Raw genomic sequence first — 14,193 nt, 5'->3', positions numbered from 1 at the left:
GGGGTCTGCCGTTTCCTTGCTTCCCTGCTCCCTGTAAATTTAATGTAGATCATAAATCATGCATCTCACCTGGAAGGTAGATGGCTGAGAATATAAGTTGGTACACTTTAACAGGCATTTAGGCTAAATGGCAATATATGATCATTTTAGCAGTCAGCATCCCAATGACAGCAGACCTTGCACAGTAAGTGATGTTTTATGTTGGCTCTCATAAAGTGTGCAGTGAGCAGAAATCTGTGATGAAAAGTAAAGAGCAAACATTGTGATGCGTTTTTGAAATTAATGCACCGCATATGCTTGAAATGGAGCAAAATACGTAAATGTTATTATAAATGTTCCTGTTACTACATTACATATATACTTACATCATGTATATAAAACCCTAATGGAGGTGGTTGGATGTTTTTTAGGGGCTCTAAAGGCAGAACTAAAAGGCTCCTGTAGGCTCCATCGTAAACAGACTTTTGATTGAATGTATTTAATACTTAAAATGCATTAAAAACAAAAAATCCATCTGTCATGTCTTTCATAATGACTGTGAACTATAGGCAACATTCCAAAAAAAAGTGCAGTTTCCCATTTTCATACCAAGATGGCGTTCACGGTACTGTGGTCTCTCGTAGTTGTTTTATTTTGTGCATTGACCAAAGGGAACACAGTTACCAAGTCAAACTCCTCGTGTGTTAAACTTACTTGGCCAATTAATCTGATTCTGATCAGTGGGGACTCTGAGGAAGAACAGGATGAGGAGAATGTGGCTCATGACTGCAGGGGGACTGTGAAGGAGGTGAAGGAATGAAATGATAGGAAGGAGATAGATCTTACAAAGTTTATTTTTTCAAGTAGTTGTACAAAACATTTGGCTCTGACTCTATACTAACTGCCTTGTAATGCCAGTTGTTATGACGATTACAGCGCTAGCTGGTGTCACCCAAAGTAGACCCAGATCATTTCTGTGTTTCGAGTTGTGTTGCTATAGTGGAGAATAGTGACCATGTAAATGCACACACTCTGTCTCCTTACTCAGTTGCCTTTTCCTTCGTTAGGTAAAGCTCATATATACAGGTGTTCAAAGCTAAGTCATCTGAAGTAATACAATTAAAGCAAGTGAATGTGCAATACAGATATAAAGAGTTTTTGTTTTTTAAAATAATATGTTAAAGTGCAAAAACAGGAGTGAACCAAACAAAAGTCAACACTGTACTGTAATTTCTTCTAACTTACAAGTTGCCACATGTAGTGTCAACTCTGCTCTCTGCTGGTATGCAGTGTGACCTCCGCAGCATTACACCTTTTTTCATCAACATTTTCAGAAAATAATTAAAAAAATAGACATGAACTAAAATCTCCAAGTGGCAAAGCCCTTCTAAGTAAACTTCCTAATGAAGCGCAGTTTGAGGTAAGCAATGGTGAGGAAGCAGAAGGTCATGACGCCGAGGGCCAAATGGTTCTGCCAGAAGCCCCAATCGGAATAATCCACGCCCTGCTCTCTCAGAAAGTCCTCACCTCTGCAACTGAACACACAGCACCAACCAGCAAGCTGCTTCATTGTGGAATTAATCACACTGACTGAGCCCTCTATCTTGATTGATTCTTACATTGTTCCAGGCGGAATGATGATGCTGCTGTTTAAGCCCCGACAGAAGTACAACCCTTTGAACTCGATCACCTGCAGAGCCTGGGGAGGCAAATTAAGTTACTTGGGGTGTGACAATGCACTCTTCTCAGGAGACGATATGCCATATTGGGTTCACTAGAAAGAGACGATTTTTAACATTAATTTTAAGCAGGGCCGTCGAGTTGGGACAATTCCAAAAAGCCCTACTAAATGGCAGGTACTTGCGCAAGGGGCTGCTTTTGAGAAAACAACGTAAGATCCTGGAGAAGGAAATACTTTTTAAGTTGGCTGGGCCACAAAACAATGCTGCACTCAGGCAGAAGGAAGATACAAAAGATAAATAGAATAAATTTTTTGCAAAGCTTTGTGGAGGTTTCATTCATCACTAATTTGGCTGTATTGTTGTATCTGCAGTGACGTCTTGCTGATGGGTGAAGATATACATTATGTCTGGGGTGCTTTTAGGTCTTAAAACTTTTAGGTCTAGATGTTTGCAGATCTTGGACATACACATTGCACGTTGGCTGTGGAACTCAAACGAAGCAGTGCGGTCCTGTGTCTCCCCCACGAAAGGCAAAGGCAGGCTGTGTTTGCCAACTCGGGTTGTAGTGTGCGCAAAACACTTAGGGCCTGATTTACTAAGATACAAACACTACACGGTAAACGGCGTGTGCATTCTATAAAATAGTGTGTACTATTTAATGGGCATGCTGCGTGCAATCTGTGCAATTGTAAAGTGGTGCAAACCGCCTTATTTAAATGAGGATAAAGTGGGTACTATACAAGGGCATCACCACAGAGACACACTCATTTACTGCACATTCATGTTATCATGCACCAAAAATGATTCCCTGGCGCGGCACCGCTGCTGCCCACTGCTCCCCTCACCTCCCAGGGGGTGATCAAGGTGATGGGTCAAATGCAGAGGACAAATTTCACCACACCTAGTGTGTGTGTGACAATCATTGGTACTTTAACTTTAACTACCTAAGGCATTTTGCTATGTTTTCAAACATGCAGGAGACACTAGTTTTTATGGGTATTTTAGAAGCAGTCGTGCAGTGCATCTACATTGACACCACTTTTTTTTTTTTTTTTACAGCTGAAGGTGCGCTCATCGATGAGAGGCTGCACATAACTCCGCTCAAGACGCAAAAAATGCAAGTTTTTTTCATATAAGAAATATTTTAATATATATTCTATATGGAAAAAAAAACAAACGTCATAAAAAAATACTACGGATAAAAACGTATCAATTGAATTTGTTTTAATCAGCTCAATAAGTCCTCTAGCAGCTATTAAATTATAAAATGATGTTGCTGAATACACGTTATGCTCAATATTTGATGTTGACACACACGTAGAACGGAGGATTCTCGTCCGTCCATCGTCTTGTCTGTGCAGCGTGAGCACTGATCGTGCTGCCGTTTGTGAACGTGTCAGTTTGCATGTCCTTCTCACAAGTGCTAAATAAAACGCAAAATAGTGCTCAAACGGTGATGAGTGTTGATAAATTACATTGAGCATGCTAAATAATTATATTTGCATTTTCTCCAAGTATTGTAGTGGTTTTGATGATCAGCATATATTCTGCATATCAATGAAGACAGACGCAAAATGGATTGCACGCCTTATTCAGCTCAATTAACAGACACAATCCACTTTGCACACGTTTAGTCAATCAGCTTTGGGTGTGCTATCAAGTTTGCACGTGTTTTAGTGCACGCAAACTTTTAGTAAATCAGGCACTTAGTGTGCAGTTCCAATCACTCGTGCACGGCCAGACAGACTTTTTAAAAAAGCGAAAAAATAACCTTCTGACTTTCTTCTGCCCGCTTGTCAACTTTTTTCTTAAGAAGAAAAATCGTCAAGTTTTATTCTCGCAAGGTCTCGTGATACAAGATCTGATCAACCCCCTAGTTGATACACTTTTAAATGGTTGGCGCTTAGTCAGACTGACTTACACTTAGGCCATAACGCGGTATGCTCAAGTATTTCAACCAAGCCAGCCAGCTGACAATGGAGGGAAGATTGACCAGCAAGCCTGCAAAGATCTAAAAGGACACATTCAAGGTATTTGCATTATTATCAACACATCATGAATGGAATTTATTCTACTAGCAAACCAATATAGCAAAACAATGCTGAACAAATACAAATAAGATGCTGCTAATGTGAGTGTCACCATCATGAAAACGCAGGTAATGGTCATGAAGATGTTGGCGATGGCCACCACAGTCTGGTCAGCAGAGATGGCCAGCGCCATGGCGGTCCCCGTGTAGGACACCAGAGTCACAGTAAACATGAAGAGGAAGAAGGCCTCCACTGTCGGCTTCAGACCTGCAGGTGAGGGATTATTGGGCTGTTCAATACATTTAATACACTATTATATGTTCAAACTTTTTACAGCACAACCAGTTCGGTTGTTGTAATTAGGGGTGCACGATTAATCAACATCGAAGTTTTAATTAGTCTGGTATCCTAAACGCAAGAGGCGGAGGTTTGTCACCGACGTTTGACTGACAGACATGTTCGCCAATCAGAATTGTTGAACCTTACGTATTTTGCTTCCTGGCCAATCAAAAGTGTCTCTCTCTTCAAACAGGGAGAAAAACGTCTCACTTTGTGCATTGCTCTCAGCACCTGAGCGTGTTTATTTAACAGTGGAATGAACTGAACACATTATTTTCAGCCATTCACAATTTTTGTCTCGGGGGGCTGAGGGTGGGGCGCCAGCTTACACACAGAGGAAGCACAGACAGAGAGCCTTGGTACTTGCTAGTGAGAGAAGTGCCGCAAAGTAACACAACATTACAAGGAAAAAAAAAAAGATTATAAAGCCCAATGTCCCTTTGTGGGAATATTTCAGCTTCAAACGGGATGGGCAACAATAGCCCATCAACACGGAGGAACGAGCGAGAAGTCGTAATAGCAACAAAAAAAAAGACAACCCGACCTAGTTTTTTTTCAATGGGGAAAAAAATGCACTTGAAGATGTTCAATATTTATTGAAGTTAAATTTTTTCGTTTTTGTTTGTTTATTTATTAGAATCAGAATCATGTTTATTGGCCAAGTATGTAACACACAAGGAATTTGAATTGGTACTGTGGTCTTTTTGTTATTCAGGATAACTAAAAGTTATTTACCTTCCAATTACAGTACAATGAGAAAAAAATCTACAGTAATGACAAATAAGTGCATAACCTTTTAAATGGTTACTTGCATTATAATATGATTGCATTAAATTATAACACTATAGTTGTTACTTCTGTAGTTTAAAGGCCTACTGAAACCCACTACTACCGACCACGCAGTCTGATAGTTTATATATCAATGATGAAATCTTAACATTGCAACACATGCCAATACGGCCGGGTTAACTTATAAAGTGCAATTTTAAATTTCCCGCTAAACTTCCGGTTCAAAACGTCTATGTATGATGACGTATGCGCGTGACGTCAATCGTTGAACCGGAAGTATTGGTACACCATTGAATCCAATACAAAAAAGCTCTGTTTTCATCTCAAAATTCCACAGTATTCTGGACATCTGTGTTGGTGAATCTTTTGCAATTTGTTTAATGAACAATGAAGACTGCAAAGAAGAAAGTTGTAGGTGGGATCGGTGTATTAGCGGCGGACTACAGCAACACAACCAGGAGGACTTTGAGATGGATAGCAGACGCACTAGCCGCCAACCTCACCTTGACTTGCTCCCTCTCCGGGCCGCCGACCGCATCTATGATCGTCGCTCCGTTGATCGCTGGAACGCAGGTGAGCACGGGTGTTGATGAGCAGATGAGGGCTGGCTGGGGTAGGTGGACAGCTAATGTTTTTATCATAGCTCTGTGAGGTCCCGTTGCTAAATTAGCATCAATGGCGTCGTTAGCAACAGCATTGTTAAGCTTCGCCAAGCTGGAAAGAATTAACCGTGTATTTACATGTCCATGGTTTAATAGTATTGTTGATTTTCTGTCTATCCTTCCAGTCAGGGGTTTATTTATTTTGTTTCTATCCTCATTTAAGCCCGATGTGCTATCACGTTAGCTCCGTAGCTAAAGAGCTTCGCCGATGTATTGTCGTGGAGATAAAAGTCACTGTGAATGTCCATTTCGCGTTTTCGACTCTCATTTTCAAGAGGATATAGTATCCGAGGTGGTTTAAAATACAAATCCGTGATCCACAATAGAAAAAGGAGAAAGTGTGGAATCCAATGAACCCTTGTACCTAAGTTACGGTCAGAGCGAAAAAAGACACGTCCTGCACTACACTCTAGTCCTTCACTCTGACGTTCCTCATCCACGAATCTTTCATCCTCGCTCAAATTAATGGGGTAATCGTCGCTTTCTCGGTCCGAATCGCTCTGGCTGCATTGTAAACAATGGGGAAATGTGAGGAGCCTTTCAACCTGTGACGTCAGCTACTTCCGGTACGGCAAGGCTTTTTTTATCAGCGACCAAAAGTTGCGAACTTTATCGTCGATGTTCTCTACTAAATCCTTTCAGCAAAAATATGGCAATATCGCGAAATGATCAAGTATAACACATAGAATGGATCTGCTATCCCCGTTTAAATTAAAAAAAATTCATTTCAGTAGGCCTTTAAGAGTGTGATCTGCATAAAGCCAAATATTTTTGAAAGTAGATTATTGCATATTGTTCTAATGTGTGGCACCCTGTTGGTTGACAGTGTAAAAGGCAACATGTCTTTCTTCCGTCATTATTTTTGCAGTTTTATGCATTTATATGTATAAAATATAAAAATCGCAAATCGAATCGCAATCATAATTTAAGACAAAAATCGCAATTAGGTTTTTTCTGAAAATCATGCAGCCCTGGTTGTATGCACTAGAAAGCACTTTATCTAATCATTGAAACACTTTGAACATACTGAAGGAGAACAATTTTTGGCCCACCGATCATGAAGTAAGCCACGCAGGTGAACACCATGGCGGGTATGGTCCTCAGCGTGAGGATGTCAGACAGGATCTTGGAGAAGAAGTAGACGGACAGCCGGTAGTAGCCACTGATAGACTCATGGCTGCAGAGACAACCGCTTCAGCTTGATGCCCAGCAGAAGAAACAGAAGCGTCCGTGTGTTTATATTCATTTATCACCTACATGAAGAGTTTCCTCTCCGCGATGAAAAGCTCGGCCGACGACAGGGAGCTGAAACACTGATTGACCACTATGAAAAAGAGAGCTCCGAATCTGAAAGTATCACAACAATCAGTCTACAATAGAGTGGAATGGTGTACTCAAGTAGAACAACCTGTTCTGGATGCCGCTCTGGTCCTCCTGGACGTTGAAGAAAATGGCTCCTACAACCAGAGCGAGGAACAAAGTAACTGCAAACTAAACAACGACAAGGTCAGTACTTTAGCTGAAGTCACTCTAATTGCCACGCAATTTGTGCCTCTCAACTTCTTAAACCAAACACCTCTCACCTGAGCGATGGAAGTTTGCGGGTTGAGCAGAAGATTATGAAACGTCCTCTTGAGAACCCACCGAAACTGCGTCACAAAGCTGGTATTGTAGGTGATGGTTCTGGTAGGAGTGTAGCTTCTCGTCAGCTTACCATGGACAATCTTTTCTTGAGGACAAAGAGACTGTTTCTATTTTTAATTCGTCTTCGTGCCTCTGTGACGTCTCTATGCTTACCCAAGTCTGCTTTGGTCTGCTTGAAGAAAGACGAGCTTCTGTATTCGTCCACCAGCTTGTCCTCGATTACTTGTCTGGACTTCAGCACTGAATCTGAGTCTGGGAGAAGGAGAAGAAGAAATTCAAATGTGAACCAAGCTCTAAAAACATCTCAGGACACACCTTCTCGGTCTACGTTGCTGAGGGCCACTGCAGCGGAGTCTCCATTGATGACATCTAGGAAGAAGTCTGCAGGGTTGTTGTGAGGCTCACAGGTGTACCCTGGGAAATAACGTTTCGACATTAGACCTCACTTGAGGCTACCTGGCTGTGGATAAGAATGGTGTTCTTACAGTACCAATGTCGGAGAAGTAGCCAATAGCTCCCTGTGCTGGTCCATGGTATACCTGAGCAAGTTGTTTAAATGCAAGAGGTTATTAAGGCACAATGTAACACCGTGGTGGCGTGATGCCTTTCAGAAAGTGACCTGTTTTCCGTTGACTAGCAGGGTGAGGTTGTCAAAGAGGCGGTAGATGGAGTAGCGAGGCTGGTGGATTGACAGGATGATGGTGCGCCCGCTATTGGCCATGCTACAGGAAGGTAAAGAAATAAAAGTGACTTTTTAATGAGTTGTAACAAGAATATGTGTCTCTGGAACCTGTTTATGAGCACCAACTTTCAGAAAAATCGATTTTGTACAGATGTGAATCAAAAACCAGTTATTGTTTAAAACCGGTTCCCGGTGTATCAATTCCTTTGAAATTGCTTGCTTTTCTCAAACGATTCCTATGGGCGAGAATGACGTCATTACGCAACCTGCGTAGTGATGTCAGACAGCAACATGGTGCGTAAAAACTCCAAAGTGAAGTGAAGTGAATTATATTTATATAGCGCTTTTTTTCTAGTGACTCAAAGCGCTTTACATAGTGAAACCCAATATCTAAGTTACATTTAAACCAGTGTGTGTGGCACTGGGAGCAGGTGGGTAAAGTGTCTGGCCCAAGGACACAACGGCAGTGACTAGGATGGCGGAAGCGGGGATCGAACCTGCAACCCTTAAGTTGCTGGCACGGCCACTCTACCAACCGAGCTATACCGCCTCGGTATAGCTAAGTTTGGCTCTATTTTACAAGAAAAGATTGCAACAGCGCTACTTGTAATAACTGCAAGGTTGCCATTTCATCAAGAGGAGTAGCGTTTTTGAACCGCACCAATCTCTTCCTAGCAAGCAGTTATCTGGCGTAAATGCAAGGTGCTTACACCGCTCATTGTGTTAGCGCCAATAGCCTTATTGTCAAAATAGGAATAAAAATAAGAACCGATAATGAATCGGCAAAAGTGGAATCGGCAACCGGAAAAATCTTATCAGTTCCCACCCCTAATCCCTTGTTTACTTTACCCCTGAGAGAAGAGGCGCTGAAACGCTCACTTTTGAAGTTGCATCTTTTCGTGAATATCATAAATTTAAAAAACTCCTTTCTCATGGACATACTAACTAGCTAAATGAGACCTTCCCATGTAAAGCCAATTCATCCATCCATCCACTTTGTACTGCTTATCCCTCTAGATTACGTTGTTAAAAAAGCAGGCTTTGCTACACATCTTAAAACAAACGTATCTCTACTATTACATATCTGTATCGTTTACTTATATCATTAAAATCGGTATGTAATGAACACAAGAAACGAACAAACGTATTAGTAATCTGCTTCTTCCTATTCCTTTTTGGACATCTGTGTCCACCGATGTAACCTTGTATCCATGTTCGAAATAAACTAAAACCATTACCAGGAGATCTGCCAATTATCAGTCAGTCTGCTGCAGACGTGGAAGATGAAAGTTTCCTCAGCTAACAGGCTAACCTTGCACAATGCAATTTTTAGAATGTCATTGTTAGCATTGTAGCTCACATAGCCAGAGGCGGACGGGTTATCTTAAGTACCAGGATTTTCTGATTGGTGGACGGCCATTATTTGTCTATTTATTTTTTGCTGCGCCTGTATATGATAACTCTCCCAGTCCGGCCCGGTCTTTACAACTGCAGACACGCAAGGGAACCAAAATTAGATAAATGACTGCACTTTACGTGAGATTTTACAGCAAACCTATTCTAATGTATTTCCTATTCTGTCACCCTGAAAAGAATATAAAGGCAAATTACACACTCCATCAGCGTATTGCGGTGCAGTGGTATGTGCTCCAGCTTTCTGAAGCACAGGGTGCAGAATCAATCCCAGCCAGGATTGTGTCAGAAAGCAGGTGAGGGGGACAAATGTCACTGTCACATTGTCATTTGTAATTAGTTTGAAGGTAATAGCCTACATCAGACAGCAGTACGCCAAAGAGTCACTTGATTACAGTACAGTGTTTTATTTTGCTATATTAAAACAGTGTTACTGTTCAAACTTTGTGTAACGTTAAAGTTCAAATAATAAATATACTTGTTAAATAAAACCTCTGCTTTTGTTTTTAATGAACACTTAGGGCTACTGTATTTCAATGTTGGTCATTATGGTGGTACTTTGAGAGTTTTTTATGAGGTGGTACCTGGTGAACAAAGTTTGAGAACCACTGGCCTGCATACCATCCATCTATCCATTTTTCTACCGCTTGTCCCTCTCGGTGTTGCAAGGGTGGCTGGAGCCTATCCCAGCTGCATTTGGGCGGAAGGCGGCATACACCCTGGACAAGTCGCCACCTCATTGTGTTTTGCTTAATTTAGTTATTTTGGACTAAAAATACATTATTGAACAATTTATTTCCCATGTATTTGTATTACTCCGAAACGTGTCAAAAATAAATTCTGGTTTGAATTAAATAGTACAAAAATTGGGGCTTTCTAGTGGGCTAATTTAGACCAAAAAGTCCAGGGCCAAATGTTTGCCCCAGTCCGCCGCTGCACATGCTGTAGCTATGCTAGTATTGCTAATGTTAGTGTCCTTAATGTGACTGTTTGCGCACCTCTTGAGCAGCATTAGGACAAAGTTGGCAGTGCTGGCATCCAGCCCTGTGGTGGGCTCATCCAGGAAGAGAACAGATGGGTTGATGATGAGCTCCATGCCGATGTTGGTGCGCTTGCGCTCACCGCCAGAGATGCCACGAATCAGCTGGGTGCCCACCTGCATATGAACACATTAGGACAGTCCCTTTTCCTTCTCAGACCTTACCCACCCCGCCTTACCCGGGAGTCTGCCACGCGGCCCAGCCCAAGTTCCTGGATCAGTTTGTCCACTTTCTGATCTTTTTCCACCTGAGAGATACTGGACGGAAGACGAAGCGCTGCAGAGAAGCTGAAATTCTCTCTGACCGTCAGGGTCCCCATCACAACGTCATCCTGGTAAGAAAGCAAATATTGGTTCCAGTTGCTCGTGGCCTGGAGGACTCCTCAGTTTCTCAGAGTCTTTTTGTCAGTTTTCCGCAGTCAAATTCACCTGCACTACGTATCCCGACAGACATTTGAAGTTTGGCGGCTGAAGAGCCCCGTCGATGAGGACTTCACCCGACAATCCCGAAGGGTCTTTCCTGGCAGCCAAAACATCCAAAAACGATGACTTGCCACTTCCGGTTGCTCCCATGATGGCGTTGAGCCCCGGCTTCATGATTCCACTGCAAAGGCAAAAAACATGTAAGATTAAAAGGTGATAAAAGATGATCAGCATGTGAGTTTCATGAGCTGTAAACAAAGAGAGACATCCTTGTCACGTGTTCACTGGCCTTCACCTCCACCTTAGATTGGTCAATGATTACCCACAGTAAGCAGTAAAACGCCCGAGATACACAAAGTCAGCACGCAAGCATGTACGTGAACTTTGATGGGTGAAGGCATGGATCCATGTGTGTTAAAAAAAAAAGAGAAAATAAGTAAATAAATAATTGGTCTTAAAATACGTTTTGGGGAGTTGACATTATGGAAGAAAATTAAAGCTTCTTTTGGACACATTCTGTGAGCTGGTTTAGCGTGTTTATTGCCTTTAGCCCGCTTCATTGTTGTGTGTATGCTGTAAGACACAAAGCACGCTTCCTTCCTGCTGTGTAATGCCTTGATGGAGTCACGTTTGCACCCCAGGCGGACTCAACTATGCACGTTCATTATGCAGCCATTGAAAAAAAAAACACAAAAGTTAGATTATCGTACTTGAGGTCAATGAGGATGTCTTTGCAGGTGGTCTTCCTCCGGCACAAACATCCTCCGGCTTGCTTAATTTTGTAGTGAACGTTGTGGAAACTGACGGTGGCGCCTTGTCGCTGTAGACCTGCAGACTGGACAAGGCTTTTGTTCCATTTTAACCAAAACAGACTGATTGTGTGACATTGTTGGTACCTGGTCCTTTGAGGTGTTTATCTTCACTGCTTCCATCTTCACTTCTTCCTCGAGCATCTACAAAATGCAAAATGTCACCTTAGTATTACTTTCTAACATTTTACATCAAGATCCACCTTAACAAAATTTAGCTTCGCAAGTACCACCATTTTTAACAACTCTGCTTGCCATTATGGTTCATACTCGTAATCACAGGCAATGAAGGTGCAAGAGGTGGGTTAAACATTCAATCTTAGAAAAGCTATTTTATTTGAACTAAATTTGAGCAAATTATTTCCATTTTCACAATTATTTTATATATTGTAATAAAATTGAATTTCCTTTTTTTTTTAATCTATATAGTGGGTCGTTTTGGTCTCAATCCAAAACCAAGTAAATACACCTTCTTTGTAAGGGGCGCCGGAATTTGGCAGACCCGTCAGCGATCCTGTTCTGTCTCCCTGTAATGTTTATCTGATCTTGAATGGGATTGTGCTGAAAATCTTAATTTCCCCTCAGGGATTAATAATGTATTTCTGATTCTGATACAGGGACAGTATTGCCAATACTTTCTACTTGGACATTTTTCGAGGTCATTGAGTGATTTTTTTTTCCCCTGTAATTTGTTGACCTTGGTTATAATTAAAACATAGACAAACGCACACAAAAATGTAACAGTTATTTGTCAACACAAGTACAACATAAGACAATGTAAAAATATCAACAAAATATTTCAATTATTCCCTTGAGTAAAATGAAGTAAATGGTGCAAAAATGAATACAAGCAAAAACGACTGTTATTTCAAACCATTTGGCTTTTGCCCCCAAAGCCCAGAGCTTGTAAACAATAAAGAAATACTGTGTGAACAATTAATAAGACGAGAACTGAACTCTGTATAATATCGACCCAATACTATCCTGGTATCGAGTATATTGATATTTGGATCGACGTAATGTACCAGTTTGAGAAACCATGCCTAACAAAAGTTTCATATAGTATTACGTTAATCAATCAATGTTTTAATAGATCTATGTTTGTGTATTGTTCAATTAAAACCCGCTTTTTTTTTTTGCATTTGTTGTCGTGCTATTAAGGAAGAAAACTAAAAGAAGGCAACTGCTGAAATCCAGGTGAGTTTTATTTGTATTTATTTTATTTATTGTCAACACAAGTACAACATAAGACAATGTAAAAATATCAACTAAATATTTCAAGTATTCCCTTGAGTAAAATGAAGTAAATAGTGCAAAAATTAATACAAGCAAAAACGACTGTTTATTATTTCAAACCATTTGGCTTTTGCCCCCAAAGCCCAGAGCTTGTAAACAATAAATAAGACGAGAACTGAACTCTATATAATATCGACCCAATACTATCCTGGTATCGATTATATTGATATTTGGATCGACGTAATGTATCATGAGAAACCATGCCTAACAAAAGTTGTATATGTATTACGTTAATCAATCAAATAAATATATATTTGTGTATTGTTCAATTAAAACCCGCCTCTTCTTTTTTTTGCATTTGTTGTCTTGCTATTAAGGAAGAAAACTAAAAGAAGGCAACTGCTGAAACTTCTCCGGGTGAGTTTTATTTGTATTTCTTTTAAATTAAACAAGAAGAGGAAAGTAGTGTGTAGCAAAACAGTCATTTAAGTGCTGATTTAGCGTAATTATACTGAAACGAGTGTTTTTTTCCTGTTCTGACATTATTGCTAGCATTAGCTTCAACGAGCAGGTGTGAGGACGACAGACATATATAGTTAATGTTTAATATCGTCGTCACTCGTATACATTTAATTGGCTTTACCTTGACAACACTTTTGTTTCTTTATTCTCTTTAAAGGTTGAGCGTGTCAACCTTGTCCTAGCGTGCTTCTGGACACACGTCAAAGTAAGGCTTTCAAAACAATGCTTCTTGACGAATAATACGATGACATGTAGAACTTGAAGACGTGTCAATTTCACTAGTTATGTTAGAGAACAAACACTTAAACAGGACTGGATTGAAAAAAAGTTGAGGGTGCTCTGCCCACTTTAAGCCCATGCTTTCAATTCACTCCCAATGCTAATTCCAACTTTGAGTCTAAACATGCAGCCATTAGAAATGTAAATACTGAGTTCACTCACCTACAGAAAACAGGACTGGTGGTTGAAAAGCAGTGCAGGACAGACAAGGTGTGGGCTGCAAATCAATGTGGCTCTTTGCAATTGTTGCACTTTCTAAGCCCACTTTTATGACTGAAGGTGTGACGCTGACTTATAAGATAGGATGTGGCTTAGAATCATTTAAACCGATACAAACATCAGTCTATTGGTGGGAATTATTCTGAAATATTGACCATATATATTTATTTTTGTTGTGTTTTCATTGTAGTTTATACCATAAGGTGGAGCCATGTCTCTATATGCTTTGACAGTGACGTCACAATTTGGAACTTTCACGCATCGAAAAGCATTTTAACAATACGGGGGGGGGGGGGGGGGAAATCTTAAAAAGTAAGAACATAATTATAAAACGCCTGAACTATTTCCAAACAACAAACCAGAAAAGTGAATTAAAATAAAAACAATTAAAAAACGGGTAGCACGGTTAGTGCGTGTGCCTCACAGTAAGAATTAATCTATGTAGA

The 14,193-nt window shown here is 40.6% G+C and overlaps 2 protein-coding genes across 3 annotated transcripts in view; one reads left to right on the top strand and one right to left on the bottom strand.

Moving 5' to 3' along the window:
- Positions 1-823: 823 nt before the first annotated feature.
- LOC133662118 (broad substrate specificity ATP-binding cassette transporter ABCG2-like) lies at positions 824-13,853 on the bottom strand. Its single transcript, XM_062065824.1, has 18 exons — positions 13,691-13,853; positions 11,579-11,635; positions 11,393-11,517; positions 10,689-10,863; positions 10,439-10,591; positions 10,219-10,376; positions 7,745-7,847; positions 7,616-7,664; positions 7,441-7,539; positions 7,279-7,377; positions 7,065-7,210; positions 6,890-6,972; positions 6,739-6,828; positions 6,534-6,658; positions 3,804-3,958; positions 3,583-3,672; positions 1,599-1,678; positions 824-1,514 (listed from the first exon to the last, which is right to left on the bottom strand). The coding sequence occupies exons 2-18, from the start codon at positions 11,633-11,635 to the stop codon at positions 1,367-1,369; spliced, it is 1,935 nt and encodes a 644-aa protein (XP_061921808.1). The 5' UTR covers positions 13,691-13,853; the 3' UTR covers positions 824-1,366.
- Positions 3,068-14,193, top strand: part of LOC133662121 (protein phosphatase methylesterase 1-like) — a 50,766-nt gene continuing 39,640 nt past the window's right edge. The window contains exons 1-7 of one of the 2 annotated variants that reach the window (XM_062065827.1): positions 3,068-3,691; positions 3,820-3,964; positions 10,418-10,594; positions 10,669-10,895; positions 12,653-12,688; positions 13,105-13,144; positions 13,407-13,454. The gene's annotated coding sequence lies outside the window, so the exon portion shown is untranslated. Of the gene's footprint in view, positions 3,692-3,819; positions 3,965-10,417; positions 10,595-10,668; positions 10,896-12,652; positions 12,689-13,104; positions 13,145-13,352; positions 13,455-14,193 lie in introns of those variants that run through there. The other variant, XM_062065826.1, reaches the window with a different exon arrangement.

This window comes from Entelurus aequoreus, linkage group LG12, assembly GCF_033978785.1.
Source record: "Entelurus aequoreus isolate RoL-2023_Sb linkage group LG12, RoL_Eaeq_v1.1, whole genome shotgun sequence".
Classification (NCBI taxonomy): Eukaryota; Metazoa; Chordata; class Actinopteri; order Syngnathiformes; family Syngnathidae; genus Entelurus; species Entelurus aequoreus.
Note: the sequence above shows the minus strand (reverse complement) of the source record. Positions and strands in the feature narration are given on the sequence as shown.